This window comes from Bufo bufo, chromosome 8 (genome assembly GCF_905171765.1).
Source record: "Bufo bufo chromosome 8, aBufBuf1.1, whole genome shotgun sequence".
NCBI lineage: Eukaryota > Metazoa > Chordata > Amphibia > Anura > Bufonidae > Bufo > Bufo bufo.
The window spans coordinates 9351365-9378021 of NC_053396.1; the positions used below are offsets into that span (position 1 = coordinate 9351365).

Here is a 26657-nt window from a genome sequence, read left to right on the forward strand (position 1 = left end):
TCCTGGTTATAAGTGGACGCAGTCTTCAATCCCCACACCCTAAAGCCGCAGTGCTCCCATCCCCCAAGTCTACACAGGCACCCCTAACCCAGAGTACCCCGTCTTCTGTGCCCCTTTATTAGTCACCCTGATATTTGGACTGGTACGCACAGAGGGAGATATGTGCCTGTTTATTCATCTAGTATATAGTGTCTGACCGTGTGCGGCCACAGGCTGCCAGGCCATGGTGGGAGTTGTAGTTCCCAAACAGTAGAAGATCCTCCGGTTGCAGATAATCATCATATAGTAAAACATTCTGATGCCTTCGAATAGTTTTGTGTTTCAGTTCGTCAGTGTTTTCAATATACCTGCTTGCTGTCAGTGAATGGGAACATTCCCAGTTGCTGCCACCCAGTTGTATGCAGCAGAGACCATTCCGCAGCACAAATCGCTCTCCTTGTCTGATAGTTTGTTGCAATGTATCAGTGCAGGTTAAATGTATCTAGATGGGATACACTTGTAACAAATCCTCTGCTGCGAGAAGGATTAGGCCTGTATAGGTTTTTAGCTCCTTGTTGAAAACAAGATAATTTTTTTTTTCCCATTTAGTGACAGCGAACAGAGATCTTGAAAATGGCGATGGGCTGATGTTTTCTTCCTCCAGCGCTGAAGGTTTATTGACACGAGGCCGGGCGTAGCTCGTCTCCACCTCGTGGCGCAGCGCTGTGATTCTTTCCTCATACAAACAGTGGATTGGCGCCTGGCTTATTTTCACCAAAAATAAATCTCTCAAAGTGTAACATACAATAATACCGCCTGGCGAGTGGCTGGCACAGTCCTGCTTTACTGCCTGCTGTGATTCTGTCCAGATAGGGCCTCGCCTGTGTCATCGGCGAGGCAGGAGGCCGGGCGTCTTACATAGGAGCTGCCTCATGGACGCCATGTCTTGTGGTGCGTTTCATAGATGGCTGCGTTCAGTTCCCGGAGCTGTGCTCAGATACATAACCTTATTAATATGCCAATCATCAGTACCGTGACCGAGGCAATAAAAGCCAGAGATCGGACCAGGAGCAGCCGCTTCCTAGATGCAAGGCTACAGGGGACTTCAGTCTGCACAGGGTCCGGCTTCTTGTCACCTTCTGTGTCAGTCGGGGCCAAAGTTCTGGGCTCTTCTGTGACTTCTGTAAAAGACACAACTGTTTAGACAGATAGATAGATATACTAACAAAAAGTCAGGGATATTTGGTTTGTGGGTGAAATTATTGGATGAACCTAAAATGTCCTCTAACCTTTACAGGAGAACTTAATGTGACCTTCTCTAAACTTCTGAATGCTCATGTCCAACTGTTCAGTGTTTCAGTACTTTTTGCACAACTTGCTGTTTTCTAACAAGGAGCTTAACGGCAAAATACACAACAGGTGTTTAAGCCATGAATCGCCCAATAAAGTCCCTGGTTCAATTAGAATTGGTATTTAACAGTCCTCCTCATCATGCTGTTTACACTTTGACATCATGAGACCAAGACCACACCTAACCACTGATCAACAGTACTTCGCCATTACGAGGCTTCAAGCAGGAAGTTCTCAGACAGAAGTGGCCACTGAGCGTAGAGTGTCATCAGCAGGGTGCAAGAGAGATACAGAGAGACCGGAAGAGTCACAGAAAGGCAGAGAAGTGGACGTCCTTTGGCCACATCCCACACTGATGACCGCTTCATTGTGAACAATGCCCTGCAGAACAACTCCAGGCACATGTAAGGGAGGTGAGAGGAACCCAAGTGTCACGTCAGACCATTGGATATAATATCACTGGAGCCGGAACGTATTACGTTTTCTATTAATTTTACAAGAAAGCCAAATATCCTTAACTTTTTGTGAGTAGTATAATAGGCAGGATAGATGTGAGATGACTACACAGATATTTCCTTTTCTACTCCAAAATCAAAATACGAGAACCAATATGGCCACCACTACAGGTCCTGGGGTCATGACTTGACAGGGGACTTGGACACCGGGGTGACAACCTGTATGGCTACCATATTGGTTGTCACTCAGCTTTCCCTGGGCGTAGGGGTTTGTAGTAGTCTACCTGGGCTTGCTGTACTGTGGGCTTGTGAATAAGTGGAGTTTAAAGAACCGGAGTGCTGGTCAAGGAGCAAGAAACTAAGGTTTGATAGATTTTCCTTGTGTATTGTTGGCTTGATTCTAGCAGCAGATAGGGTCTAACTCCTCTTTACTGTTCATCCCCATCTAAACATGTGCTCCATGGACAATGCTGCTAAGTGCGTGTCCTGTGCAATGTATGCGTGCCTTGAAGAGCCTTTCGAGGGTGAATACATTTGCACTAGGTCAGTGGTGCCCAACCATTTTTCGTCTGAGGGCCGCACTAGACATGGTATAAATTTCGCGGGCCAGAAAGAAATGCAAACACTGTGAGGGGGCACGTGTGAGCATCACTAAAATACATAATACGTAGGCCTTCAAATCTGCGTTGGAGCCTCTGTTGCGGATTCTGTTGAAAGATCAGACAAAAAAAAGTCTTGTATGCAGCACTTTTGTGTCCGGTAAAAAGACAGGATCCCGAACGGAAACTGAACGGGTCCCATCATAGTCGGTGAAGTCTGTTCAGCTTCTTCCCTGTGGGGTGACAGGAGGACCAGTCACATGAGTCCACGGCTCCTTACCTCTCCAGCGGCCCTGCCATGTTTCCTAAGGTCCTCGGGCAGCGCGCCTGCTCTCCTTACAACACCCGCCCCTCCTCCTTCCAGCTCTCGCCGACTTTCCCCACTGCAGGACCTGTTTCGCTCCGGCGCGCGCCTATACCAACCAATAACAAAGCTGCTTGCTGTAAGGAGCTTTGCTATTGGTTATTTCAGGCACAGGCCGCATCGCTGCGCTGCCTGTGCCGTTCATCGCTGTGCTGATGAATGTGTGGGGGGGAGTCTAAGGCGTAGTGGACTTTTAGACTTTTTCCTGGGAGTCGCACGGGCCGCATGACACAGCTTCGCGGGCCGGATTTTGCCCGCAGGCCGTGGGCTGGGCATCACTGCACTAGGTGCAATCATGTTGCATATTTGGAAACCCAAATCTTGGATCTAAATAAGCAGCTTGAAATCCTTAGGGGCATTGCAGACCTGGAGAGAGGCTTAGACCTCACTGCGCAGGCGCTGACTGGGGTCAGTGAAATGGAGGTGGGAGGAGGAGGGCAGGATCAGGAATATAAGGTCAGCAGTTGGGTTAATGTAGGAACAAGGGGTAGAGGGAAAAGTGCCAGGGAGGCTAGTCCTGAGCTGGAGCGCCCTAGTAAATATGCCTGGTATTAGGGATGAAAGCCCAGGGCCAGCAACACTGCAGCCGGGCGTTTCTCCTAGCAACCAGGAGGATGCCCCCTGCAGGAAGGATGGGAAAAGGAGTGCAGTAAAAGGTCAGACATACTGGTGGTAGGGGACCCTATTATTAGGAGGAGAGACCGTGAATGCCGAACAGTGTGTTGTCTGCCGGATGCTCGTGTTCGGCACATTGCGGATCGGATTGACAGATTGCTGGGTGGGGCTGGGGAAGACCCGGCGGTCATGGTACACATTGGCACCAATGACAAAGTTAGGGGGAGATGGAAGGTCCTTAAAAATGATTTTAGGGAACTAGGTGAGAAGCTCAAGTCCAGGACCTCCAAGGTAGTGTTTTCAGAAATACCACCAGTGCCACTAGCGTCACCAGAGAGACAACGGGAGCTTAGGGAGTTAAATAGGTGGCTCAGAACCTGGTGCTGAGGAAGGAAGGGTTTGGGTTCACGGAGAACTGGGCCGACTTCTCTATCGGTTACAGGCTCTACAGTAGGGACGGGCAGCACCTTCGGGCTTGTTCACACGACCGTTGGCCCTCCGTGCCCGTGCTGTGGTCCGCAATGCATAGGCACCGGCCATGGGGCTGCCGCATGCAGATCGCGATCCCATTCACTTGAGTGGGGTCTGCGATCCATCCGTTCCGCAAAAAGATAGAACTTGCTCTATCGTTTTGCGATGCGGAGGCACAGAATTGATCCCACGGAAGCACTCCACAGTGGTTCCGTTCCGCCCTGCATCTCCGGATTTGGGGACCCATTCAAGTGAATGGGTCTGCATCCGTGATGCAGAATGCACAGGGCCGGTGCCCCGCGTATTGCAGACCTGCCGTTTGCGGGCTGCAATACAGCAACAGAGGGGCAATGGTCGTGTGCATGAGCCCTCAATGGGGAGGGTGCAACTGCCCAGGGGGAAAAATGGTTAGACGGCTGGAGTAGCTTTTAAACTAAGACCTGGGGGGTCATACTAATAAGGGGGTAGATACAGTGAGGAACAGAAGTATTTGAACACCCTGCGATTTTGCAAGTTCTCCCACTTAGAAATCATGGAGGGGTCTGAAATTCACATTCCCACTCTGAGAGACAGAATCTTTTAAAAAAAATTCAGGAACTCACATTGTATGATTTTTAAAGAATTTATTTGTCGTGCACTGCTGAACATAAGTATTCGAACACCTGAGAAACAGCAAGAATTCTGTCTCTCAAAGACCTGTTACTGTGCCTTTAAAAAGTACACCTCTACTCCACTCATTAGTCTAACTTAGTAGCACCTGTCTGAGCTCTTTAAAGACACCTGTCCACCCCATAGTCAGTCAGACGCCAACTACTACCATGGGCAAGGCCAAAAAGCTGTCAAAAGACACCAGAGACAAAATTGTGGACCTCCACAAGGCTGGAAAGGGCTACGGGGCACTCGCCAAGCAGCTTGGTGAAAATAGATCAACTGTTGGAGCAATTGTTAGAAAATGGAAGAGGCTAAGGACGACTGACAGTCTCCCTTGGACTGGGGCTCCATGCAAGATCTCACCATGTGGGGTATCACTGATGATAAGAAAGGTGAGGAATTAGCCCAGAACTACAAGGGAGGAGCTGGTCAATGACATGAAGAAAGCTGGGACCACTGTTTCAAATGTCACTGTCAGTAGAACACTACTCTGTCATGGTTTCAAATCATGCATTGCACGGAAGGTTCCCCTGCTCAAGTCATCACATATCCAGGCCCGTCTGAAGTTTGCCAATGACCATATGGATGATCCAGAGGAGGCATGGGAGAAAGTCATGTGGTCAGTTGAGGCCAAAGTAGAACTTTTTGGTCTAAACTTCACTCGTCGTGTTTGGAGGAAAAAAAAGGTTGGTTGCATCGCAAGAACACCATCCCTACTGTGAAGCATGGGGGGGTAACATCATGCTTTGGGGGGTGCTTTTCTGCAAAGGGGACAGGATTACTGCACTGTATTAAGGAGAGGATGAATGGGGCCATTTATTGTGAAATTTTGAGCAACAACCTCCTTCCCTCAGTCAGAGCATTGAAGATGGGTCGTGGCTGGGTCTTGCAACATGAGAACAACCCAAAGCACACAGCCAGGATAGCCAAGGAGCGGCTCCGTAAGAAGCATATCAAGGTTCTGGAGCGGCCTAGCCAATCTCCAGACCTGAATCCAATAGAACATCTTAGGAGGGAGCTGAAACTCTGTGTTACTCAGCAACAGCCCCAAAACCTGACAGATCTAGAGGAGATCTGTGTGGAGGAGTGGGCCAAAATCCCTGTTGTAGTGTGTGCAAACCTGGTCAAGAACTACGGGAAACATTTGACCTCTGTAATTGCAAACAAAGGCTTCTGCAGCAAATATTAACACTGATTTTCTCAGGTGTTCAAATACTTATGTTCAGCAGTGCACGACAAATAAATTCTTTAAAAATCATACAATGTAATTTACTGAATTTTTTTTATTTTATTCTGTCTCTCAGAGTGGGAATGAACCTACAATTAGAATTTCAGACCCCTCCATGATTTCTAAGTGGGAGAACTTGCAAAATCGCAGGGTGTTCAAATACTTCTGTTCCTCACTGTAGAGAGTTGGAAATAGGAGGGGACAGTGGGGATTTAGTGGGGGCTGGAGTTAGTGAGGAAAGTAGGGAGAAGACTGGGCAGAACTATACATTTGTGAAAAATAGAACTGCTGGCAACAAGAACCTGTTACATACAAAAATTAACCAAGGTAACCTAAAAATCCCGGATATTCACTTTACAGGTAATAGTAATTTAAAATGTGTTTTCACAAAATACCAGAAGTCTAGCTAGAAAAATGGGGGAGCTGGAGGCTGTGGTCCTAGAAGAACACATGGATGTAGTGGAGACCTGGTTGGACTCTTCACATGACTGGGCTGTTAATATTAAGGGGTTTTACACATTAAGGAAAGACCGGGTCAATAGAAAAGGAGGTGGCGTGCGCCTGTATGTGAGGAGGGATCTGAAGACAAGTGTGAAAGAGGCAATTGTGGGCGAGGATGTGGAAACCTTATGGGTGGAAGTTCAAAGGGATATCAACACTGAAAAAATAATATTGGTGTAATCTATAGACCCCTAGCAATACAGAGGAGATAGAAGCTCAACTGTATAACCAAATAGAGCGGCGGCACAGGCGGGTACAGTGGTCATAATGGGAGATTTTAACTTCCCAGACATTGACTGGGGTCATGGTTCTGCCTCAACTGCAAAGTGAGAAGATTCCTCAACTAGCACCAGGACCACTTTATGGACCAGTCTGTAGAAGCCCCCACTAGGGGCGATGCTCTGTTGGATCTGGTAGTCTCTAATGATGCAGAGCTTGTTAGTAATGTTACTGTTCGAGAAACACTGAGTAATAGTGACCACAATATTATTATATCACAAGACACGGAGGCTCCTATTGCTTTAACTCCCTTTACTGTTACCATAGCAGCAAAGAATGAATATGTCAATCACAAAAGAAAAACCATAGTAACCGACTCCTCCCCACTATCCCAGCATATAATGACTCCATACTCTGGGATCATCCTCTATTCCCCCTAAACTATAAGAATCAAACTCTGTCCGGCAGAGCAAAAACACTGGATTTTAAAAAGGCTAATTTCCCTGGGTTGAGGGCAGCATTTCAGGGCATAGACCGGGAGCAGCTACTGTCACATAATAAGGCTCCATTCACACATCCGGAAGTGTTTTGCGGATCCGCAAAACACAGACACCGGCAATGTGCGTTCCACATTTTGCGGACCGCACATCGCCGGCACTAAATAGAAAATGCCTAATCTTGTCCGCAATTGCGGACAAGAATAGGACATGTTCTATTTTTTTCGGAAAACAGAATACGCAGTCCAGCTGGAAAACGTACAGAGGAGAGCGACTAAACTGATAAGGGGCCTGGAGGGTCTGAGTTATGGGGAAAGATTAAAAGACTTGAATTTATTTAGTCTTGAGAAGAGACGTCTAAGAGGGGACATGATTAACCTGTACAAGTATATAAATGGGCCATACAAAAAATACAGCGAAAAGCTGTTCCATGTAAAATGCCCTCAAAAGACAAGGGGGCGCTGCCTCCGACTGGAGAAGAAGAAGTTCAGTCAACGGAAGCTTCTTTACTGTAAGAACTATGAATGTGTGGAATAGACGTCCTCAGGACGTGGTCACAGCGGGAACAGGGGACGGGTTTATAAAGGGTTTAGATGAATTCTTAAAAGTAAACGACATTAATTCTTATGAAAATGTGTAGAAATCTGAGTCTCACTTCCTTCTGGGATTGGCGTCCCCACCGATCCCATGGTTGAACTTGATGGACTTATGTCTTTTTTCAACTATGTAACTATGTGTAACTATGTATATATGTAAGAAAGCAGTTTACAAACCAGTCATGGCCGCCCCCTGATAAATGGCCGCCTTGTTGTGTGGGTCTCTTGTCGTCCGGACCCTCTGCTTGACCCTCGCCTGTGCCTGAAATAAGAATATAGGATGACACTGGAGAGCTTGTCAGCAACCGGCCTGCCCGGATCTACAAGAAGGAGCGGACACCGACCTCTTGTGACGCCTTGGCCCAGTCAATCTTAAAGACGAAGATTAGGAAACCGATGATCTGCAGCACAGCGCAGAGGAGGATCCCCAGCCAGAACCCTGGGGCAACACAAAGCAGAGGTTATCTGGAGGCCGTACCCGACCGCTCTCCACATTCCTGATTATCAGCAGACGTTCAGTGGGATATACTTAAAGGGGAACTCCACTGTAGATAAATGTTAATGCTCCATTCACATCCAGAACTGCATTCAGATCTCTGCTGTGTTCCAGCTCCCGTACAGCAATGTGTTGTGGGAGTAGATAGCTCCATTGATCAAGGGCAACCAGCGGGACTTTTGAGTGCAGCTTTGGTTAGGAATAGAGGAAAAATACAAAAATGTAAGAATTTTAGAGAAATTCAAAAATGTTTTCTGGGTCACACCTATTATTCCCATTTTGGCTGCAAACATCAGGGAGATTCCCACAGGAAGACCAATGGCATAATAACCAACAGCGTGAAAAATCGCTCCGATTTTCTGCTTTCCGGTGCCTCGCAGGACCCCACCGCACGTGGCCTGCAAGAATAGGCATAAAAGTCTGATCATCTGGGACTGGAAACTAACATATCGATAAAATTCCTTTTTGTGTATTTACTCCTAAGGTCCTATGACAACACTTCCTGCTATGAGGTGCATAAAGCAGTGTTATCATAGGGACATTCTGCAGCTCTGTGCTGTCACTCATGCCGATGTAGCAGACTATGGCAGATATGAGTCAATATTGGTGTCAATGGTGATTGAGCTCCACGCGGTGACCCTATGACAACACTAAAGATCACCAGAGCCCAGGCAGGATGAGTTGTCATGAGAGCTAATCAGTATATTCATCCAATTACTGGCATCAAAAAATTATTCTCACCACACATCCATCAAAGAGATGAGTCCCAGCATACACCGGAAGAACGTAGCTGACCAGCTGAACTATACCCCTGCAAGAGAGAGAACGTGTTACTAATCTACACCAGTACTTACCATTACCACACATCTTAGGGAGAATCGGCCTACATAAAAAGTTGAATAGTGTCTACTGATTCTGAGTTACATCCTATGTTATACTTCAGAGCTGCACTCACTATTCTGCTGGTGCAGTCACTGTGTACATACATTACTTATCCTGTACTGATCCTGAGTTACATGCTGTATTATACTTCAGAGCTGCACTCACTATTCTGCTGGTGCAGTCACTGTGTACATACATTACTTATCATGTACTGATCCTCAGTTACATCCTGTATTATACTCCAGAGCTGCACTCACTATTCTGCTGGTGCAGTCACTGTGTACATACATTACTTATCCTGTACTGATCCTGAGTTACATCCTGTATTATACTCCAGAGCTGCACTCACTATTCTGCTGGTGAAGACACTGTGTACATACATTACTTATCCTGTACCGATCCTGAGTTACATCCTGCATTATACTCCAGAGCTGTACTCACTATTCTGCTGGTGCAGTCACTGTGTACATACATTACATTACTTGTCCTATACTGAACCTGAGTTACAGCCTGTGTTATACTCCAGAGCTGCAATCACTATTCTGTTGGATTTAGAGCTGAACTGTCCCCAAATCACCCACTTTTTCAGTGTCTGCACAGTTCTTGCTCTTGTCCCATCATCTGATGTAGGAGAAAGTAACTGTCCCCTGCATTATAGGAGCCAGCCCACCTATGTCTGTTGGCAGGCTTGCTGACTGTTTCCACTGATCACCAGCCGGCAGCAGTCCTGCCATTCCCCTCTCAGCCGGCAGCAGTCCTGCCATTCCCCTCTCAGCCGGCAGCAGTCCTGCCATTCCCCTCTCAGCCGGCAGCAGTCCTGCCATTCCCCTCTCAGCCGGCAGCAGTCCTGCCATTCCCCTCTCAGCCGGCAGCAGTCCTGCCATTCCCCTCTCAGCCGGCAGCAGTCCTGCCATTCCCCTCTCAGCCGGCAGCAGTCCTGCCATTCCCCTCTCAGCCGGCAGCAGTCCTGCCATTCCCCTCTCAGCCGGCAGCAGTCCTGCCATTCCCCTCTCAGCCGGCAGCAGTCCTGCCATTCCCCTCTCAGCCGGCAGCAGTCCTGCCATTCCCCTCTCAGCCGGCAGCAGTCCTGCCATTCTCCTCTCAGCCGACAGCAGTCCTGCCATTCTCCTCTCAGCCGGCAGCAGTCCTGCCATTCTCCTCTCAGCCGGCAGCAGTCCTGCCATTCCCCTCTCAGCCGGCAGCAGTCCTGCCATTCCCATCTCAGCCGACAGCAGTCCTGCCATTCTCCTCTCAGCCGGCAGCAGTCCTGCCATTCTCCTCTCAGCCGGCAGCAGTCCTGCCATTCTCCTCTCAGCCGGCAGCAGTCCTGCCATTCCCATCTCAGCCGGCAGCAGTCCTGCCATTCTCCTCTCAGCCGGCAGCAGTCCTGCCATTCCCCTCTCAGCCGGCAGCAGTCCTGCCATTCCCCTCTCAGCCGGCAGCAGTCCTGCCATTCCCCTCTCAGCCGGCAGCAGTCCTGCCATTCCCCTCTCAGCCGGCAGCAGTCCTGCCATTCCCCTCTCAGCCGGCAGCAGTCCTGCCATTCCCCTCTCAGCCGGCAGCAGTCCTGCCATTCCCATCTCAGCCGACAGCAGTCCTGCCATTCTCCTCTCAGCCGGCAGCAGTCCTGCCATTCTCCTCTCAGCCGACAGCAGTCCTGCCATTCTCCTCTCAGCCGGCAGCAGTCCTGCCATTCCCATCTCAGCCGGCAGCAGTCCTGCCATTCTCCTCTCAGCCGGCAGCAGTCCTGCCATTCCCCTCTCAGCCGGCAGCAGTCCTGCCATTCCCCTCTCAGCCGGCAGCAGTCCTGCCATTCCCCTCTCAGCCGGCAGCAGTCCTGCCATTCCCCTCTCCGCCGGCAGCAGTCCTGCCATTCCCCTCTCAGCCGGCAGCAGTCCTGCCATTCCCCTCTCAGCCGGCAGCAGTCCTGCCATTCCCCTCTCAGCCGGCAGCAGTCCTGCCATTCCCCTCTCAGCCGGCAGCAGTCCTGCCATTCCCCTCTCAGCCGGCAGCAGTCCTGCCATTCCCCTCTCAGCCGGCAGCAGTCCTGCCATTCCCCTCTCAGCCGGCAGCAGTCCTGCCATTCCCCTCTCAGCCGGCAGCAGTCCTGCCATTCCCCTCTCAGCCGGCAGCAGTCCTGCCATTCCCCTCTCAGCCGGCAGCAGTCCTGCCATTCCCATCTCAGCCGCTATTATTAATCAGATTTTTCTAAAGGGGATTTCCATCTTTTCCTTCCTTCTGTGAGCTGAGACCCTCCTTCCCAGCTGAGGCCATGGCGCTCGCATGTCAGGGCTCCAAGGGTTCGCTAAGTCTTGTAATCATCATACTATGGGCAGCTCTTCAACTTTCTAATATTCTTTATGTTTCAATCACTCACTATTCTTAAGATCTCTGCTTGTTTTCAGTGAAAGGAAACATTCTTATTCATACCAAAGTCTGAAAAGCAGCCTTGACCTAGTGATATTCACTGGAGAAGGCTTGCTACAATGTGTCAGTGCAGGTAAGTTGATTGTTACAAATGTCTCAACGTAGAAGGCCAACTCTTAGCTGGACTAAGGAAGAACAAGACAGCAAGCAGAGATCTTGAAAATGATAAGAAATAACTGTGGAGGCATTGAAAGCTCTGCGCTCTTGGTATTGTCGGGCCCTCGGTTTAAGGACCCCACCACGGCTTTTACCTACTGACAAACTGCTATGATGTAAAGGTGGAGTTCCCCTTTAATTTCTGTGTTTTACAGGCAGACGCAGTCTCTGCAGATTGACAGGGACTTGCAGAAGCTGTGTATGAAAACATGGCAGCCTCCAGGCGTAGTCAGGGACGCTTGGTGCCCATGATAACACAGAACCTCTGCATTCTGTGACCAGATGAAGATTTAAAGGAACAGCGCCCTCTCTTACTCATCTGACGTGAAAACATAGCCAATCACATTCTTCAGGCTGATGAGCAGGATGGAAGATGCCAGGGCACAGGTCTCTGTAACAACAACAAAACCGGATTATCACGGGCTGGAGCGGGGTCTCACAGCAGCACAGAGGATTGCAGAAGAAGGCTTTGCTGAGGCCTATCAATCTGTGTTATGACAAGGGGCAGTATTAGACTATGAGAAGGCGAAAGGAGTGAAGTAGGAGGTCCCATGATGGAATGAGCAGGGTGCCCAGCAGCACAGAGTATTTCAGAAGAGTGCGCTGATCTTGTCAGGGGATGTTAGTGATGGCTTTTCTCCTCTTTACCTGCCATTAATAAGGAGACGACCATCGATTTCTTGGCTTGGACAATGTCCCCTGCCCCCAGGGCGTGACCTACTCGGACGCTGGCTGCAATGCTGTACCCCAGTGGCACCTGCAGAGCAGAAACAGGGCGATATTATAATACCTCCCCTACTTATATCTTTCACCAGCAAAGCCTGCCCCTTGTGGCCTGCAGGAGCGCTGCACAACTAGGCACTGAACATCAAGAATCCTGGTGAGGGGGGGGGGGATTTAAAGGGGTTTTCCAGGAGTTTTTGATGACCTTTCTTCAGGATGGGCCATTGATATCAGATCGGTGAGGGGTCCGACTCCCAGCATTCCCCCAGTCGATCAGCACTGCTGGCTTTCCGGCAGTTGGACCCTGCTATTGATAGGGATAAGTCATCAGTTCTTCCATCCATGATCCGATATTGATGACCTATCCTGAGGATATTTAAAGGGGTTCTCTGGGACAGAAGTATTGATAATCGATCCCCATCAATATCAGCTCGGCGGGGGTCTGACTGTTTGCAGGGACTACACAGCACCATCCAATGTATAGTGGCCGGGGCTGGTTACTGCAGGTGCAATCAGCTGATCGGTAGGGGTGCTGGGGTTGGACCCCCCACCCCTCTTATATTAATAACCACTCCTAAGGATAGGTCACCAATACTTCAGTCCCGGAGAACCCATTGAAGCCAGAGGAGCAGAAGTCCAGCCAAAACTCAGATCCTCGGTCCTTACCATGAAGACAATGGTAGCCATCTGGTAAATGATGGTTTGAGCCCCGAGATCCTCCATGCTGAGCACTCCTGCGGGGACACAGTAATTACGGTAGAACGTGCATTAATATTAGCTTTGGATGTGAATGGAGAAGAAAACATCATGCTCTTCCATAATAATAATAATAATAATAATAATAATAATAATAATTACAGTGTATGTGATGATAAGCAGCTGCTACGTGCAGGTGATGCCGCTTATCTCCAGGCAATACCAAGAAGTGGGATCCTCCTACAAATATCGAACATGTCCAGATGAGCGGGGCGGTGACTTACCGGACAATATGATTCCGACTTCAAACGCCCACCATTCTATACAGAGCATCAGCATGCTGGGAATGGCGAGACGGATGAACGGGCCCCAGTCTTCGAAGCAGGCCATGGACCACCCTAGAGAGAACGGCAGCGACATCTCATTCACTAGGAGACTTTTTACATTCATTGCTTCCTCCCTTTTTTTTTTTTCCTCCCCAAGATCTCTGCTTGCCCTCACTGAATACAAACATTCACCCTCAGCTGTGAGAAGGATTAGGTCTGTAGTCACCGTTTCAGTGTCAACAAGAATTTTTCCATTCACTGACAGGAAGCAGGGTTCTTGAACATGGCGAGGAATTAAAAAGTCAAAGGATATGAAATAGAATCAGAAAAACCCCTTTAGGACCCTGTGACCTTCCCGAAACATTGCCCCCTACAGGTTGACCCAACACAGGCTAAAAACCTGTACAGAGGGCACTCCAGCTGCTGTGAAACTACAACTCCCAGCATGCAAACAGGCTTAGCTGTTCTAACTCCAACAGAAGTCAATGAAGCATTCTGGGAGTTGTAGTTTCTGAACAGCTGGAGTGCTGGTCCCTGCTGTACAGAATCAATCCTTCTCACAGCTGAGATTTTGTTACAATGGTATCCAGACTAGACAATACTGTATGATGTCAGTCTGAAACATCAGGACAGGAGAGAGATGTAGCAGCAGACGTCTTTAACTGGCAAACTGGATACCATTGTAACAAACCCTCAGCTGTGTGAAGGATTGGGTCTGTCTTCTAAAAAGGCAAAGGATATGAAATAGAATCAGAAAACCCCTTTAAGAACCAGCGATTGAGGCTGAAAACCCTTAACAGAATCAATCCTTCTCACAGCTGAGTGTTTGTTACAATGGTATCCAGACTAGACAATCCTGTGTGACGCCAGTCTGATACAATGTATCAGCGCCGGGAAAGCGGACAGGACAGGAGACAGATGTGTGCAGCTGACGCATTTAACTGGCAAACGATACCACTGTAACGAACCCTCAGCTGTGAGAAGGATTAGGTCTGTTGTCACTGTTCCGCGGCCGAGAGCGGTCCGTGGTAACTCGGCCGGGATTCCTGCTGACAGCAAGAGCGCACGGCGTCATTGGTTGCTATGACGCTGTGCGCTTCATGCCGCCGCTGCTGTACAGTAATGCACTCGTATAGATCATACGAGTGTATTACTATAGTGCAGCAGCGGCATGAAGCGCACAGCGTCATAGCAACCAATGACGCCGTGCGCTCTTGCTGTCAGCAGGAATCCCGGCCTAAAGGTTAAAAAGAATCTTTCCATTCACTGACAGGAAGCAAGGAATCCTGATCTCACAGAAACATTGCCGCCCACAGGATAAGGGCTCATGGACACAAACTTATTTTTTGTCCGTGTCCGCTCCGTTTTTTGGGGGTTTTTTTGCGGTCCATATGCAAAACCTTTAATTTCCATGGGGCTACAAAAAAACGGAAATGGCTCAGAGTGCATTCCGTATCTGTATGTCCGCAAGTTCGTTACGCAAAAAAATACAGCATGTCCTATTCTTGTCCGTTTTGCAGACATTGTTACAATGGATCTGCAAAAAAAAAACGGATGAAACACGGAAGTCACATGGATGTCATCTGTTTTGTTTACGGATCCGTGTTTTGCGGACCGCTAAATACAAACGGAGTCGTGTGCATGAGCCTTTATCCAGTGAAGAAGGCTGCGGTCAGCCTGAAATGGCTGATAACAGAGGACAACAGAATAAATGCAACTGTGGAGAAGAGCGGTGCGTGTATAGGACACGATCCCAGGCGGTCGCTACCTCCCCAGGTGTCCACGTGAAGCTTCCTCCATATGATGTAGAAGAATAACAGGACCGCCTGGACGTACTGCGATAAAGTGTTGGCGCAGGCCGAGCCCCTGGGGGAAAAAAACACAGAGACGTCTCCTACAATATCTGACATGATTCATTTCTATTAGATCAAAAAAAAATTTGTCCAGGGTTGGGAAAACATGGCTGCTTCCTCCCAGAAACAGCGCCACCCCTGTCCACGGGTCCTGTGTGGTATTGCAGCGCAGTCACATTCACAGCACCAGACGCGTCTGTAAGACCCTTGTCACATTGCGTGTCCGCTTTTTATACGTACACGCGTGTTATAGATTTTTTTTTAATAATGGCGGCTCTCATGATGACCCCGTTGGTTGTCACCCAGCTTTCCCACACTCCTGAATGGTCAGTTAGCCAAGCTATGGAACGTATCGCCACGTATCTAAGCAGCTTAACTATTCAGAATTCTGGGAAAAGTGGGTGACCACCTCTGGAGGCAGCCATATTGGTCACCCCCCATTATGAATAGCCCCATCAGTACTTACATCACCCCCAGGCCCAGTTTGTACAGGAAGATGTAGTTAATTAAGGCATTAAAGAGGTTTGCCGTGAATCCGGTTAAGACCTGAGGAAATATAATTCCCTGTAGGAAGAGAAGATGAAAATAAGACGTCACCAGGGGGCACTAATGTCATAGGGGTGAAAGAGATTGGGGCAGCTTTATTAGAACTAGAGCAGGGTTCCTCAGCTCCAGTCCTCAGGGCCCACCTGCCGGTCATGTTTTCAGGATTTCCTCAGTATTGAGCAGGTGATGTAATTAGTGTCAGTGCACCAGGACTTACCACAGGCGTCCATTCTGTGGGATAGTCTCACATCACAACCGAGAGCTAGGCCCTGAGGAACACTGAACTAGAGCACAGGACAGGTGGAGCAGCCGCCCCTAGCAACCAATCAGCTTCCACCTCTCATTTCTCAGCGGTGCTTTGGAAAATGAAAGCAGCGACCTCATTGGTTGCTAGGGGCAACTGCTGCACGTTTTGAAGTATGGCGTCCGGGACAGGAGATCGAGGTACCTGGTTCTGTAAGTATTTAGCCTGAAGCTGATATAAAAACGAGGCCTAGGAGTAAGGAGAGAAGCCATTACCAACAACACAGAAACAGGAAGTCATGTGACCTGTCATAAGTAACGACCCCTCCCAAAACAGCATAGTAAACTGCTAAACTGTACCCCAAGTGTCAGCGTGTCATTATCCTGTACCCCGAGTGTCAGTGTCATTATCCTGTACCCCAAGTGTCAGTGTCATTATCCTGTACCCCAAGTGTCAGCGTCATTATCCTGTACCCCGAGTGTCAGTGTCATTATCCTGTACCCCAAGTGTCAGTGTCATTATCCTGTACCCCAAGTGTCAGCGTCATTATCCTGTACCCCAAGTGTCAGTGTCATTGGCCTGTACCCCGAGTCTCAGTGTCATTATCCTGTACCCCAAGTATCAGTGTCATTATCCTGTACCCCAAGTGTCAGTGTCATTATCCTGTACCCAGAGTGTCAGTGTCATTATCCTGTACCCCAAGTGTCAGTGTCATTATCCTGTACCCCGAGTGTCAGCGTCATTATCCTGTACCCCAAGTGTCAGTGTCATTATCCTGTACCCCAAGTGTCAGTGTCATTATCCTGTACCCCAAGTGTCAGTGTCATTATCCTGTACCCCGAGTGTCAGCGTCATTATCCTGTACCCCAAGTGTCAGTGTCATTATCCTGTACCCCAAGTGTCAGTGTGTCATTATCCTGTACCCCAACTGTGAGCATGTCATTATCCTGTACCCCGAGGGTCAGTGTCATTATCCTGTACCCCAAGTGTCAGTGTCATTATCCTGTACCCCGAGTGTCAGTGTCATTATCCTGTACCCCGAGTGTCAGCGTCATTATCCTGTACCCCAAGTGTCAGTGTCATTTTCCTGTACCCTGAATGTCAGTGTCATTATCCTGTACCCTGAATGTCAGCGTCATTATCCTGTACCCCAAGTGTCAGCGTCATTATCCTGTACCCCAAGTATCAGTGTCATTATCCTGTACCCCAAGTGTCAGTGTTATTATCCTGTACCCAATACCCTTGTCTCCTTCTGTACTCCCCACTGTGGGTCTTGTACATGTCATATGTACAGTGAGTTGCGGGTAGGTGACGCTGATCTTCTTACCGGTAGGGCTGGAATGAATATGAAGACGTATATCTGAGTTAATCTATAAAGAATAATAAGGTACAAAATGGTCAAAATAGCCAAATAAATTCCCACTAGGGATCCTCTCATATACCAATTTTAAAACTTAACTTTTATTTTCTTTATAGTTTTAAAATAAAATCCCCTAAGTGCCCAGTATTAGAGACATTAAAATCATCAGCTGACCTCCAAAAGACAGACCACCATGCTCTATCCATGTCTCGGGGTCCCTTATACGGCTAGGGAGCGTGTCCCTGATAAACATTAATTGTATGTTTGCTCAAATGCTGCTCTCTGTACCACAACACTTTGGATACTAAATTTGCAGCCTTTTGTTCGACGTTTTAGGGTACTTTCACACTTGCGTTAAACTTTTCCAGTATTGAGTTCCGTCCTAGGGGCTCAATACCGGAAAAACACTGATCAGTTTTATCCTAATGCATTCTGAATAGAAAGCATTCCGTTCAGACGGATCTGCATCCGGATCCATCTACAAATGGTATCTGTTTGCATACAGATTGCGACGGAACTGCTTGCCAGAATCCAACAACGCAAGTGTGAAAGTACCCTTAGGCTGGTTTCACACGGGCGTTGCGGGAAAATGTGCGGGTGCGTTGCGGGAACACCCGCGATTTTTCCGCGCAAGTGCAAAACATCGTAATGCGTTTTGCACGCGCGTGAGAAAAATCGCGCATGTTTGGTACCCAAACCCAAACTTCTTCACAGAAGTTCGGGCTTGGGATCGGTGTTCTGTAGATTGTATTATTTTCCCTTATAACATGGTTATAAGGGAAAATAATATCATTCTGAATACAGAATGCAAAGTAAAACAGCGCTGGAGGGGTTAAAAAAAAATAAAAAAAATTTAACTCACCTTAGACCACTTGATCGCGGCGCGGCATCTCCTTCTGTCTCCTTTGCTGAATAGGACCTGTGGTGAGCATTAAATACAGTTACAGGACCTTTGATGACGTCACTCCGGTCATCACATGATCCATCACCATGGTAAAAGATCATGTGACGTACCATGTGATGACCGGAGTGACGTCATCAAAGGTCCTGTAACTGTATTTAATGCTCACCACAGGTCCTATTCAACAAAGGAGACAGAAAGAGATGCCGGGCTACGCTATCAAGTGGACTAAGGTGAGTTAAATTTTTTTATTTATTTTTTTAACCCCTCCAGCGCTATTTTACTTTGCATTCCATATTCAGAATGCTATTATTTTCCCTTATAAGCATGTTATAAGGGAAAATAATAATGATCGGGTCTCCATCCCGATTGTCTCCTAGCAACCGTGCGTGAAAATCGCACCGCATCCGCACTTGCTTGCGGATGCTTGGGATTTTCACGCAACCCCATTCACTTCTATGGGGCCTGCGTTGCATGAAAAACGCACAATATAGAGCATGCTGCGATTTTCACGCAACGCATAAGTGATGCGTGAAAATCACCGCTCATCTGAACAGCCCCATAGAAATGAATGGGTCGGTATTCAGTGCGGGTGCAATGCGTTCACCTCACGCATCGCATCCGCCCGTGTGAAAGGGGCCTTAGCTGAGCTCTTGCAATTATGTGCAACACCAACATATTTCCTGATTGAAAACCAGCAGCTGCTGGATACAATATTTGTAACCTTTTATTAAATGTATCAGCTGAGCTCTTGCAACATTGTAACAGCCTCGGGCACACCCTTTCCCTGCCTGTAGAGATTTCCCCTGTTCCAACATTCATTCACAGATTGGCATCATTTTAGCTCCTATGTCTAGTCAGCTGATCTAAAAACAATCACGCGCCCCTCCCGACGGCTTTGTCAGGGGATAAGGCGCGAAATCACTCCGCTAGATTAACTCTTGGCTCCCTCCCCACTACAGAATAACCAATTGGCTAAGTTAAACTAGATTGTCAGTGCACGGGGCAAATCAGCCTCAATCAGCTAGCCCTTACGTCGCCCGCGTCATCCACAGCGCAACCAGTTTTCCATAGTGATGCATCCCTCCTGAATAGATGACGTCAGACTGCTCAATACGTAATAACACACAATACGGAGAAATTCCTAGATATTAATAAATCAAGTGGCAGCATTATTTATATCTTAAAAGGGTTGTCTCATCACAGACAATGGGGGCACATCGCTATTATATGCCCCCATTGTCTAATAGGCACCTATATCGAGAACGGAGCCCACCGAAAGTGTTGGAGGGCGCACTGCGCATGCTCTTCATTTTCTATGGGGCCGCCGAAAATAGCCGAGCGCTGGCCCATAGAAGTGAATGGGAGCGGTGGCCGGCCATGAGCGGTACGCCCCCATTCACTCCTAAGGGAGAGCGCTTGGTGGTGGCCGGACTGGAGTTTTCCAGCCACCACCTTGCTCGTTTCCGATATAGGTGCTGGATCAGTACAAGATGCTAACTGAAATTCCAATATTAACCATTTAATATCTAGTGAGGCAGGTTACGTCCGATAAAGGCGGTGAAAGAGAAACCCTCATTCAAGCCATTAGGGCTGAGGGATTTGAGTCTGTGAATCCATCTTGTTTCTTCTTGAAGCAGCTTCGCATCCAGAGATTCTTCTTCCGAGTTCCTGGAATGTCTTTCCAGCATAAAGTTTTGGACATGTGCAGGATGCTATATACACCACACGGCAGCTGAAATATCCCCTGATGTCACGCTCTCGTCTCGTCCAACCGGGCTTGCAGAATTTTTTCATTTTGGGTAAATATTTGCATAAAGAACAGTTTCCACGGGGAAAATAATCTGATTTAAGCCAAGATGTATTTTCTTGTCTTACAGAAAGATGATGGTCCCTTAAATTACGTCTTCTACGATATGTGACACTTGGAAACAGGGGAAGTACCCCTCTCAGGTCTCGGTCACCAGTAAGTATATGCCGGTGTCGTCTGAGAATTTTGGTTATTTTCTCCTTTGTCGCCTGATTATCTTCAATTTTAAGGGGTTTTCTCTGATATCCTCAGGCTCTAAACCTCTGATATAATTAACTGGTATAAACACCAGGGTACTGACGCTGGGAGTCAGCAGTCAGCAATATTGGGCTAATTCCTAGTCCACTATCAGCGGACCCAGGGGATCCACATCCTCTGGTCGTGACACTGGTTTAGTTCATTCACAAACTGAAAAAAAAAAAGTTTCCTGATCCCCCTCCCAAAATAAAAGAATATCACCAATAAACCTGCCCAAAAATGTGACTTCAGTGAATACAATTTGATATTTCCACCACCCCAAAAATAACATTTGCATAAGTGGGCGCACGCGGTGTCCCCATCGCGGTCCCTTTTATCTGGTGACAATATTTACCCTTAAATAAGAGGAAGTTGTGAGTAAGTAGAGTAAGTAAAGGTGAAAGTGCAAAAATATTGTGCAACCGAAAAATAATACGCCTTGTTTCCAAAAAATGCAACTCCTGCTTAAAGGGGTTGTCCGGGTTCAGAGCTGAACCCGGACATACCCTTATTTTCACCCAGGCAGCATCCCTGAGGCTAGCATCGGAGCATCTCATGACCCGATGCGCTCCCTTGCCCTGCACTAGATCGCGCAGGGCACGGGCTCTTTTGTTTTCAATAACACACTGCCGGGCAGAAACTTCCGCCCTGGCAGTGTGATCGGTGATGTCACCGGCTCTGATGGGCGGGCTTTAGCGCTGCCCTAGCGGTTTTACTGGCTATGGCAGCGCTAAATCCCGCCCATCAGTGCCGGTGACGTCACTGGGGTTCCTGGCAGCCCCATAGAGAGCCCTGGTACGTCACCGGATCTCCAAAAAATGCCTTTGCAAAGGAGAGCATCGGAGCATGAACTGCTCCAATGCTCAAGTCAGGGGGGCTGCCTGGGTGGAAATGGAGGTATATCTCTGTGCAGATGGCCCCGGGGTCCCCGTGTGTCCTCGCTGTGGGCTGTGCAGATGGCCCCGGGGTCCCCGTGTGTCCTTGCTGTGGGCTGTGCAGATGGCCCCGGGGTCCCCGTGTGTCCTCGCTGTGGGCTGTGCAGATGGCCCCGGGGTCCCCGTGTGTCCTCGCTGTGGGTGATGTAACGCTGAGTCCTTATGTGACCACAGGTTCAGTCCTCGGATATTGAACCTTGTGATTGGAATGACGATGGCGAAATCTGTTTGGTGTTTTTCATGATCCAAACTCAACATAAGGATCAAAGGAGTCGGATATGCCGGGTCTGATAGGTGGGGGTCTCACCTACTATGAGATCAGGGGTCCCCCAAACCAGACAGGACCCTGAAGGGCAGAGCATGACACAGGGATTCTCTTTGATGTTCTCTGGACGTCTGTGTCATGCTCCGTCTACTGGGCCCTGCACCATGCAGAACATATTGTTATCTCGTTTGCGTGAAGTGCTCCTTTAAATGACATTACGGTAACCTATTGCTTGAGTCTCACCTGGACACTTCTGGGTCTTGCCAGAAGAGGAGAAGAATCGGTTCCGTATTCACAAATAGGGCCCAGCAAGGGAAACAGAACAGGAAGAGGATTAGGATCCCTCTCTGCAGGATGGTACCGACCATCTTCATGTTTTTACCACCATAGGTCTGGAAGAGAAATCGGTTCGGATGAAATCACCCAGCATCCCCTGCTTGTTCGGCGTCTGCTCGGGTCATTTGCATGCTGGGAAATGTCATCTTTACACCAGAGTGTAAAGTGGGGAAAAATGTCAGTGCATCTTATGGGGTGAATACTAAAGTGCGTTTCCATTATGAAAGCGTTCATTAGCACAGTAGGACCGGGGAGCGGTGAATGCAGCCCATGCGGGCTCTGTACTCACCGCTTCCTGGTCTTCTTCTGCACGGCTCCGCACGCTGTACTGTGACCTGCACACAGCGTGAGGACGTCAGCGCGCTCTGTGACCTCACACTGCGTGACATTGAGACCCAGCAGAGCAGGAAGAGCGCTGGACGTAAGGAGCGGCATCGGTGTCCAGAGCAGTAGAGGTAAGATAATATATTTTTATGGCTGCTCTGTGCTCTGATTAACATGGGGGTCTGATCTGAGATCTAAATGAGGGTCTTATTCACATTGGGGGTCTCATCTGACGTCTGAATGGTGGTCTTATTCACATTGGGGCTCTGATCTGAGGTCTGAATGAGGGGTCTTATTCACATTGGGGCTCTGATCTGAGGTCTGAATGAGGGGTCTTATTCACATTGGGGCTCTGATATGAGGTCTGATTGGGAGTCATTCACATTGGGGATCTGATCTAAGGTCTGAATGAGGGTCTTATTCACATTGGGGGTCTGAGCTGAGGTCTAATCAGAAGTCTAATGAAATAAAAATTTCTTCTTATTTTCCTACTCTAAAACCTAGGTGCGTCCTATAGGGTGAAGAATACTTACTTGCGACATTAACGTGTCACATGCTCCGGCCAATCCTGCCCCCACGGCTATTCCAGTAATATTTAACACCTGTAAAGTAGAAGGAGAGTGCATTATGGACGAATATATATATAGGCTCTATAGTTACCGTATATCACACCACAGAATGGACCCCCTTCATGCAATAGACTGGTGGGGTGTCTAGGTTCTGGACCCCCACTGATATGAAATAATATAAAGTAATGCAATGAATATCAATTTGCAAAATCTATTTACCGCAATCGCCAGCGACACAGCGTCCAGCTCCAACTTTCCCAAATGTCCGCAAAATATGGAGCTCACCACACTTATCATAAAAATCATCAACTGCGAAAGGAACTACGAGGAGTAAAGAAAACAGGGTCAATAACAGTGATAGGTACACCGCTTATATAATACAAGCACCTACTTATCCTCTTGGCTTCTATGTACAAGAATATAACTACTATAATACTGCTCCTATGTACAAAAATATAACTACTATAATACTGCTCCTATGTGCAAGAATATAACTACTATAATACTGCTCCTATGTACAGGAATATAACTACTATAATACTGCTCCTATGTACAAGGATATAACTAATATAATACTGCTCTTATGTACAGGAATATAACTACTATAATACTGCTCCTATGTACAAGACTATAACTACTATAATACTGCTCCTATGTACAAGAATATAACTACTATAATACTGCCTCCTATGTACAAGAATATAACTACTATAATACTGCCTCCTATGTACAAGAATATAACTACTATAATACTGCTCCTATGTACAAGGATATAACTAATATAATACTGCTCCTATGTACAGGAATATAACTACTATAATACTGCTCCTATGTACAAGAATATAACTACTATAATACTGCTCCTGTGTACAAGAATATAACTACTATAATACTGCTCCTATGTACAAGAATATAACTACTATAATACTGTCTCCTATGTACAAGAATATAACTACTATAATACTGCTCCTATGTACAAGAATATAACTACTATAATACTGCCTCCTATGTACAAGAATATAACTACTATAATACTGCCTCCTATGTACAAGAATATAACTACTATAATACTGCTCCTATGTACAAGAATATAACTGCTATAATACTGCTCCTATGTACAAGAATATAACTACTATAATACTGCTCCTATGTACAAGAATATAACTACTATAATACTGCTCCTATGTACAAGAATATAACTACTATAATACTGCTCCTATGTACAAGAATATAACTACTATAATACTGCCTCCTATGTACAAGAATATAACTGCTATAATACTGCCTCCTACGTACAAGAATATAACTACTATAATACTGTCCCCTATGTACAAGAATATAACTGCTATAATACTGCTCCTATGTACAAGAATATAACTACTATAATACTGCTCCTATGTACCAGAATATAACTACTATAATACTGCTCCTATGTACAAGAATATAACTACTATAATACTGCTCCTATGTACAAGAATATAACTACTATAATACTGCTCCTATGTACAAGAATATAACTACTATAATACTGCCTCCTATGTACAAGAATATAACTACTATAATACTGCTCCTATGTACAAGAATATAACTACTATAATACTGCTCCTATGTATAAGAATATAACTACTATAATACTGCTTCTATGTACAAGAATATAACTACTATAATACTGCTCCTATGTACAAGAATATAACTACTATAATACTGCTCCTATGTACAAGAATATAACTACTATAATACTGCCTCCTATGTACAAGAATATAACTACTATAATACTGCTCCTATGTACAAGAATATAACTACTATAATACTGCTCCTATGTACAAGAATATAACTACTATAATACTGCTCCTATGTACAAGAATATAACTACTATAATACTGCCCCCTATGTACAAGAATATAACTACTATAATACTGCTCCTATGTACAAGAATATAACTACTATAATACTGCTCCTATGTACAAGAATATAACTACTATAATACTGCTTCTATGTACAAGAATATAACTGCTATAATACTGCTCCTATGTACAAGAATATTACTAATATAATACCGCTCATATGTACAAGAATATAACTACTATAATACTGCTCCTATGTACAAGAATATTACTAATATAATACCGCTCATATGTACAAGAATATAACTACTATAATACTGCCTCCTATGTACAAGAATATTACTACTATAATACCGCTCATATGTACAAGAATATAGAATATATGCCGCACTGTGATCTGGGATTAGTTGTGGTCCGGTTATTTACCGCCGGTCCGGCTAATATGATGATCTTGTGCATCTCCTGGAGGACTGATCGCGGTGAAATATGTCGTATCTTCTGTATACATCCTGTGGCGTCTGGATCGGGCTCGGTCTTGCCGCCTCTGGCAGCAATACTCGTCTCTTCCCGGTTTGTCTCTTCTTCCTCCTCCTTGTCCATTACTGTTGGGATATTACAGTGTTAAATGCTAGATATAAGACAGTCAACAAGAGCAAACAACCTGTGGAACTACCACTCCCAGCAGGCTCCTTAGAACACACCATTCAGAATCCTGGAAAAGCAAGGTGCCAATACCTTATTTGTTCTGTAGTTGCTTATTAAATTGGTTCCTTCCCCTTTAATTGTAGCCGGGGGATTATAATGTCGTTTCAAGGCCTCTTTTTTTTTTGTAGAACTGCATGATGACATAAATCCAGCTCCCGTCTGAGCCGCACTGCTCAATGTTTTTCATATGCGGCAATGATGGGAGCTATAGTCAATGGTGTTATTTGATTTCATTATATCAATGAGGAAAGGCAGGGAGTCGCTTAGTCAGGGCGCCTAAGGGAAGGGATGGATCTGAACCCTACTGCAGAGAGCCATGTAAATGAATTAAAACATGAGATAGCCCTGATATCTGGGGGAGGAGCGTCACTGCTGCATTACCCTAAAAACTTCAAAGCCCCCACTCCAATCTCAAATAATACACGGAAGACGAATATTCTGCTGTGTTCCCTTAAAAATATATATATCTAAACGATAAATAATAACTAACATTTCTATTATTAATATTATTAACTTGGAAGCAGAATTATGCTGCTGCAGAGCTGACATTCATATACACATACAACAAACTGGAGATCTTTAGGACCTGCCTCTCCCTGGAGGACCCGGCACCACTGTGTCTCGGTATGAACTGTGTAATTCTCCGTGTCACCTGTGGTGGCGCTGCAGGAGAATTGAGCCCTTATCACCAGGTTCCCTCACTGATTGCAGCTGATCACTAAGGGTCCCAGGAGCAGGATGCTCTTTCATCATATTTTTCTATCAAAAATGGATTGTCCAAAGCGGAGGACCCCTTTAAGTGACACCTATTATGCGGCGGGATGTGATCGTGCCAGGTTTTCAGGGGAGGGACTGTTTAGGGCAGACATAGTATTATGAAATCACTACAGGCTATAGATTTTAAAGAATGGAAGTCAATTGGGGGAATTGCCGGGTGAGCCGTTCCCTAAGGGTATGCCCACACAGTCAGGTTTCTGCATGCAGTTTTTGAATGCCAAAATCAGACGTGAATTGTAAAAAGGAAAGAAAGTATAAAAAGCAGATCCTGGCTCCGACTTCCAAAACTGCATCAAGAAACCTGACAGTGTGGTCAAACCCCAAGGGCAGAAGAGACGGAGAGAGGGCAGAGACGGGCAGGGGCAGCAACAGGCTCTTACTTTTCAGCCGGTCCCTGGACGCGCAGAGGATCTGTCTGTTCTTAATGCAGGGCAGAGGTTGTGCAGGATTTTCTCCTTGCTGGGAGGAGAGTCCCCTCCTCCGTATATTTTTGAGGTCTACCCATGCCCCTCCTACGCTCTCCCCATGCCAAGCTGCAGAGCTGCCTTATGTGAACCTAATAGATAGTGCGTTCGGAAAGTCTTCAGCCACTTTAACTTTTTTCACACTTTGTAATCTTGCTCCTTGTGCTAAAATATAAAAAAAAAAACCCCATCGTTCTGCCCCCAGCCCCCATAATGACAAAGTAAAGACAGAATGTTAGAAATTTGTGCCAATTTA

General features: G+C 46.8%; 1 protein-coding gene across 1 annotated transcript; it reads right to left on the reverse strand.

Moving 5' to 3' along the window:
* Positions 1-135: 135 nt before the first annotated feature.
* On the reverse strand, positions 136-26424 carry LOC121009185 (multidrug and toxin extrusion protein 1-like). The gene is made up of 18 exons (XM_040442113.1): positions 26318-26424; positions 24882-25057; positions 22831-22932; positions 22576-22644; positions 21626-21774; positions 17202-17244; positions 16079-16123; positions 15551-15648; positions 15000-15097; positions 13190-13303; positions 12876-12943; positions 12135-12243; positions 11802-11877; positions 8763-8832; positions 8287-8419; positions 7870-7964; positions 7703-7787; positions 136-1160 (listed from the first exon to the last, which is right to left on the reverse strand). The coding sequence occupies exons 2-18, from the start codon at positions 25053-25055 to the stop codon at positions 973-975; spliced, it is 1716 nt and encodes a 571-aa protein (XP_040298047.1). The 5' UTR covers positions 25056-25057; positions 26318-26424; the 3' UTR covers positions 136-972.
* Positions 26425-26657: the final 233 nt, after the last annotated feature.

Excerpts from the sequence above, each read along its gene's own strand:
- LOC121009185 (XM_040442113.1), bottom strand. The coding sequence starts at position 25,055 with ATGGACAAGGAGGAGGAAGAAGAGACAAACCGGGAAGAGACGAGTATT. Across the intron at positions 12,244-12,875 it reads TGGCTACCATTGTCTTCATG|GTGCCACTGGGGTACAGCAT; the intron begins GTAAGGACCGAG and ends TCTGCTCTGCAG. Across the intron at positions 7,965-8,286 it reads AGCCAAAATGGGAATAATAG|GGTTCTGGCTGGGGATCCTC; the intron begins GTGTGACCCAGA and ends GTGTTGCCCCAG.